Raw genomic sequence first — 6,634 nt, 5'->3', positions numbered from 1 at the left:
AGTGATCTTTCGGGTGATTCCACACCATGATTTTATATCATTCTTGCATATCTAGGGAATTGAATCGGAGTTGAAGTTAACACTAGTCTGGTAACTGGACATAAATTGTCATATGATACTTTTATGTTCTATTAACTTGGCCACTTTCTACAATTATTCCAAGGCATTGTTAAGGTATTTAGGGGTTTTCATTATTGACCATAGCAGCTTGTGTGCTAAAAAATCTTGGAATTCTTATGGAGTAGAAATCACAACTATGACTTTGAGTTTTACATAAACATTCAAGGTTGAGGTGTCCACCAAAATTTCTAGTTGTTTTCACATCTTTTTAATAAAAATGGCCATACTTCTTCTTTTTTCATTGTTTTAAAGTCCCATAGTCTAATAATAATTATAACACATATGTTCTGATTGCTTTTGGAGTTAGATAATCATACTTACTAAGATTTATGTTATGATTGCTTTTGGAGCTAGATAATCATACTTACTAAGATTTATTGAATCAAAACTAAATCCTCTAAATGCTAATAGTTAGGCAAAATTGATGGTTTGCACATTCTTTGACATGTCTAACAAGTTTCAAACTCAACCATACTTTGTATATGCTTTCAATATGATGTTATGGAGTAGCATGGTTTTTTAGGGACCTAATACCATGTAGAACATCAAATGCAAACCTTATTTTGATTGTTGGTTATGCTACAATTTCAAGATACAAGGACTAAGTCATATCAAAGGAACCTTCAAAGGTCTAAACCATACTTTACAAAAAGATCTAGTCACAAATTCATGATACCAATCAAAAATACTTATATGTAGATTACTCATGGATATTTCACAACTATAAAAGTGAGTTTTGATGTGAAACTTGTTTTGAATGCTGCCCAAGCCAAAATCTATATTACTATAGACTTTTGGGCACTTTGTAATCATGATTATATTTTTTTAAAATAGTATTATGAGTCTACCTCAAGAGAGGGAATCCTCAAAAAATATATCTTGAACAAATTGTTATTTTTTGCCAAAACAGGGCAATTTTATGTTTTGTGGTACCACCAAACTACTGTTAAAAAGACATAGCAAAGTTATTTATCTTGATAAAAATTGAGTTTAAATTGGCTTAAAATGCCCATATTAATCTTCAAAATGTTTTTAAAGACTCACACCATCCCCACATTCTACAACAAATCCAAATAGGTAGCACAATAAGAATGTACACATATACTTGAGTTGTGTTGTAGAATTAATTGCATTAAAAATCCTCTTCAAAATAAAAATCTACATCATAAAAAAATAAAATCACAACCTTTACAATAGCTTTCAAGCAAGCTATAGCTCCAAGTTGGCAATAGAATGTGTGTAAATATATATATATATTGTCAAACAACAAATTTTGGCCATATGTTTCATTTAACTACTCAACAAACCTTTGTTTTTAAGAGCAAAGGTATTGCATTCAAAAAGTATGGAGCTTCATTTTGTATTACAACCCATCCCCTTGACTGATTTATTTAGACCGTCTAACCTTGGATTTCTCGTTACTATATTGAGTAATCTAAATGCATTTGTGTCACCTTAAATGAAATGTGTTAAAAAACAACCTTGAGCTTGTTACTTATGAAGGAGAGTAGAGTAATATATCCTCCAATCAAAAGCATGCATATATTTTATTTATTTGGTACAAGATACAGTCTTCCTTTATAATGATAAGGCATGGGAATGTATGTCCCAGCTTGTATCACCAAATGTGCACATCATGTCACCACCACAATGTATTTTCTTGAGTACTTTCTAGTTGTATTCACCATGTCACCACCGCAAAGATTTAGGAAAATACTGCACACACAAATGATAGGTACAAAAGATCATTTTCTATAAACAATATAATCATTGTTACTACATTTAAACTTAAGAATATGATAATTGTAACAATATCATAATCTACATCTTAAGACCTAAGTCTTTTGTTGTTAGATGTTGTATCTTAGAGGTTACAGAACACAATCAATTGTGTACCAAAGAAGATACTTTGACGATATATACATGACATGCACGTATTAAAATTTGCAATATATACCATGACATGCATGCATATAGCATTGTAGGTCAAGTAATTTATTAACTGGCCATATTTGTTTAACATATAGCTAATATTGAATAAGTTGCATGGTTGGGTAATACCATCTTTATGATGACAAGAGAAGAAGAGTATCATCCATCTCGTATAACTCTGTCCATGAGTGTTGTTCTAATCTAATGGTTTTTAGTAACCTTCACCTTATATATACGTACGTGTACACACACTCACTACATATTTATATTCTCTAATCAATGGCAGGAATAATCCAATAAGTTGAATATGTTTAGCCAGACCATTGGGTGCCCAAAAGAGGTTAAAAAGTCTTATGTATCCATTATATGAAGAGAAAGATTGTCCCATGAGATGTGATTTCTTTTTCTTTTCTTAAGAAATGCCCACGTAATCAAACTTTACACTCGACTATTAAAGCTTTCGAAGACATGGCACATAGTTTGAAAGAAGTTTTACCTTGTTTATGAGAGAGGTATAGTAAGGCTTCACTTCCTCCACATTTACACGAACGTTGCTCTTGCTGTAGAGATCATATTGGCTGAAACGATTTGGATAGCACAAGATCAGTTGTGAGAAATTTGAATCGCATGATACATTTCCTCATTTTCCTATCAAAAGATTTGAGCGCTTCGAGCTGCTCACCTGAATCTGTGCAGCCATGGGAGCATGGAGCGGTCAAAGTCGTTCAAAAACCGAGTGTATGCACCAGCAGTTCGAAGTGCTACATCATCAGACAAGATCCACAATCATGATGAGACCAAAAACGAATAGCGAATATATAACTTGTGTTCCGGGAAGAACGGAAAATCGAACTGAATCTGTGACATGGTCGTACAAGTGAAATCTTCGTGTTCATATTGAGAAATGGTCAAGAGGATGCAATTTCGGCGGTTGTCTTACAATAGAAGGAATGATATCTAATGATGAAAAGAGCTTGCGGAGGCAATGCTGTTTCGTTCAGCTTCAAGACCTGTAGAATGAGTTTTAATTAATATTACGCTACCATTATATTTACCGCGTACCTTACTAAAAAGTTATCTTTCAGAGTTCTGTACCTGATACATGTATTCATCGTGACCCCATGATAGAATCAATTTATCCAGGCCGCATCCCTCCTCATAAATTCCGTTTTTTGTATTGAATTTTGGGTTGTTGATATCTGGATTTTCTTTAAAAAGCTGCATATTGGAGGCATAATAAACAAACTAAGCGTTATGGAGTTTAACAGGAAGTATTGCGTGCAAATACGCGTTTAGATATTGTCTTTGCATACCTCTGAGTGAACGATAGAAGTATCAAAGGCACAGCCCAAAGGAAATGTATCACCTATGCCACAAAGAAAGAAGACAATGCAGTTATCATGATAAATTCCAGCCTTAAACTGACTTTCCTATTCGTTTCATGCGCAACGTATTGTTTCTGATTCATACGACAAGCAGACTAACTACATGAGAATGCTTTTGATGGTCAGCATGAAAATTCTAAAGCGCATATCATTGCACTCCCAGATAACTGTTAAAGTCTGAGAACTTTAATGTTTGAGGAAATATTACAGAGCTAGAAACACAAAACCAATCAGCTCTTATTAGCAAGTAAAAGAAAAGCAAAAGGTGCCCACCGACAACTGCCCATTGAGGCTCCTCTCCAAATTTAGGATGGAGTAATACCTTCCCCAAATCTGCAGAAGACATAAGGACATTCAGAAGAGTCAGGGGAAAATGCCTAATGAGATCACACCAGAAATGAAACTAGATCTTAATAAACAAAGTGATTCACGGCATTTTGTTCTCTCCACCATAACCAACCATGAAAGGGTGGTGTTTTATGAAGATGCACATGGTTCTATGACATTAGTTCGCACCAGTTCAAAATTTGGAAAATCTTAAGTCAGCGTAGGACTAAGTTTTGAACAGATTACTTATTTCCTTTGTTTTCGACGCTGAGTGGATGTATGGGTCTATCAAATAAATTACGTTGCTTTTTTAAAAGACTTTGCACATATGTGTCAGGGTCCTCACTTCTTAAAACCATAAAATAGCTGGGCTCTAAGGCGACGTTAACGCCATATCAATAAAAATAACAACCCAAATGCTATGAGGCGTCAGTTGAGAACATTGTGTATAGTTGCACATTCCATGTAGTGTGGTTGCGCACAGTTACCGTAAGACTTGGCCTCAAAACGACTGGGTGAAGGCGGGTACACATTGTTGAGAAGAGAACTCAGTAACCAATTAGAGAAGAGGTGTTTATGTATACCATGGATGAGGCCCGTCAGATGAAACCAGTCGTCGTTTGGGAAATCTCTGCGGATTGCTTCAGCTGTTTGCAACAGATGTTCTATTTGGGGCTCATCAAGATCCGGGTCACTTTCATCTACGTATTCATTCAGCAGCTCACAACACTCCCAAACGCTCATCTCAGTCTTGTCAAGTTTGCAATGCTTCTCTCTCATTTGAAGCGCCTGCACACACATACAAAAACACAAAGCCTTCTGATTGTCTAATTGCGTTGCCCGCATTTCCAACCCTGCCATTCAAACCACAAGATCATCATGTGAATATTTCTGTCTTTTAGAGAGTTCCCACGCTGAAAGAAAAGCCTATGTAGATCCATTATTGGCGAGACTAAGTACCTAGTATAATGGATGGAACCAGAAAAAGGAAGAATGGAAGTAAAGAAAGAATCCTAAAGTCCAATAACAGATCAGTCCCGGTCCCAGATAAAAGATAGAGATAATCAAGACTCCCAAAAGAGCCTTAGTGAATGGACAGTAGTAGAAATTTACTATAGGATTTCACTACATCTTGTGTGATTGCTGCTTTGCGTCGAGCCCAGACTTGACAAAGGGATCCTTGGATGCGGGCGTAAATTATAATAGCAGAAGTCCATTTTATCTGAAGCTTATGGATAGCTAAACGAACGGGTATCTGAAGTGCTAGAAGATCCTTTGAGTAGCCTCTGAGTTCAAGAATGGGGGTTTGTGCCTACTTAAGGTAGCCTAACACTGATATGCTCCAAATACAGCTAGAGTATCTTTATTCCCTCGTACAGGTGCATGCCATGCAGATTATTTACAAACAAAGAACGTAGGCGAGTTAATATATCAGAAATGAAAGGTGGAATCGATTGTATATCTGTCAAACTTGATTATTATTGATTTTGTCTTTTGTTAGAAAACAGGGGGCATGGATTCTGAGAGTTATATTGATAAGCAGATTTAATGAAATGAAACGAATACGTCTATGATCTCTCATGGCCACTATTTGTTAAGTCTGGCTTTTGCAATGTCCATATGGGCCTAGCTTCGTTCTGAGTTCAAGATCACTCTATTATTGTCTATCCACAATCGTTAGGAGAATCCTAACGCCAACTTGCACACCCAGCAAAAATGACGAACTGAAAATCATTACAAAACGAAATCAGACATTCGCCTGTTCTTTCCAACCCTGTCGACCATAGAGGAAACTGTACTGCTCAATGTCAACGTACTCAAGGATGTTATGCAGGTCAAGCCTCTGTAACAGCTCAAAACAGCCTTCTCTAGGATCGAACCTTCAACGACTGCTGTCAAGAATCTGTTTGGGAAGAGAACTTACAAAGTCGTATGTTTGGTTGATGTGGTTCATCCTGTAGAGTTCTTCCACGATTGATTTTCTGGTGCTTTCATCGTCATAAACCCTAACACGCCAACGGAAATATTCCAAGCTTCTTGATTATTACTTGCCAGGAAAGCAAGATTGTTGTGATTTCAAATTCTAAGACAAAGCAAACAAAAATTCGTTACGTTAACAGGAGTACTAAGAAGGCAAATCTGCCACCTGAAAGATTGCCCGAAGGAATTGACTGCCGGAGCAACGAAGGCTCCTGTCGCCTGCATAGCGTCATAGACGGATAACAAATTATTCGCAAGAAGTGCTGCTTCTTGGGGTATGTTCTCATCGTCGTAGGTTGCAACTGACGGCGCAACTGAAGGCTCGACAACGTCTATGGTCGCCATTGTAAATTACTAGTACAACGGGATACCGTTGGATTCGTGAGTTGGACGAGCGTTGAAAGCTTGACAAATTTGCAAAATAAGCACCTCCAAGATTGTCCAAGGCAACGTGTGCAGCAGTTTTGTACTCGATACTGTTTGAGATTGTGATAAGTTCGATCACATAGGGGGATGAATACAGCCCAGATGCAGAATTTGGGAGGTGCGAAGGAACGAAGGGATTGCTGTAAAGCAGTATTCAAGGGAATGTGATAAAAGGAAGATGCTAGCAGGAGGGTAAGTATGCGAGACAGGGAGCGACATATATATAGATGCAGACTAGAGTTGCTGATATAGCATCTGGGACTTCCGCGTGATGAGGGAGGGAGGGTGGCAAGTTGCAAGATTCGACAGAAGTTGCTGACCAGGACAGGGCATCGAGTGTGCGGGGGTTGCGGCTTGTGACTCAGCACTGTGCGGATGAGTATATCTGTGTGGTTGTTTAAAATTCAGTTTCGCCATAGCTGGAAGCGTGCAGGCCGAAGTCGGGAGCTGGTGGTCATGCTGCC

At 37.6% G+C, this 6,634-nt stretch overlaps 1 protein-coding gene across 3 annotated transcripts; it reads right to left on the bottom strand.

Moving 5' to 3' along the window:
* Positions 1 to 1,500: 1,500 nt before the first annotated feature.
* LOC147904251 (inositol oxygenase 1-like) lies at positions 1,501 to 6,369 on the bottom strand. Of its 3 annotated transcripts, none has more exons than XM_087393745.1 (11): positions 6,174 to 6,369; positions 5,877 to 5,963; positions 5,689 to 5,770; positions 4,349 to 4,553; positions 3,711 to 3,770; positions 3,366 to 3,418; positions 3,148 to 3,270; positions 2,993 to 3,062; positions 2,735 to 2,813; positions 2,549 to 2,630; positions 1,501 to 1,836 (listed from the first exon to the last, which is right to left on the bottom strand). In XM_087393745.1, the coding sequence occupies exons 3-11, from the start codon at positions 5,716 to 5,718 to the stop codon at positions 1,810 to 1,812; spliced, it is 729 nt and encodes a 242-aa protein (XP_087249871.1). In that variant the 5' UTR covers positions 5,719 to 5,770; positions 5,877 to 5,963; positions 6,174 to 6,369; the 3' UTR covers positions 1,501 to 1,809. The 3 variants fall into 3 exon arrangements, with proteins under 3 accessions (XP_087249871.1, XP_087249877.1, XP_087249863.1); XM_087393751.1 differs by having other exon boundaries at positions 5,911 to 5,963; positions 6,174 to 6,200; XM_087393737.1 differs by having other exon boundaries at positions 5,911 to 6,306.
* Between the last annotated feature and the right edge of the window lie 265 nt (positions 6,370 to 6,634).

The sequence above is a fragment of the Dipteris shenzhenensis genome, chromosome 2 (assembly GCF_047967505.1).
Source record: "Dipteris shenzhenensis isolate YYH24624 ecotype China chromosome 2, Dip_SZ_1.0, whole genome shotgun sequence".
Classification (NCBI taxonomy): Eukaryota; Viridiplantae; Streptophyta; class Polypodiopsida; order Gleicheniales; family Dipteridaceae; genus Dipteris; species Dipteris shenzhenensis.
Note: the sequence above shows the minus strand (reverse complement) of the source record. Positions and strands in the feature narration are given on the sequence as shown.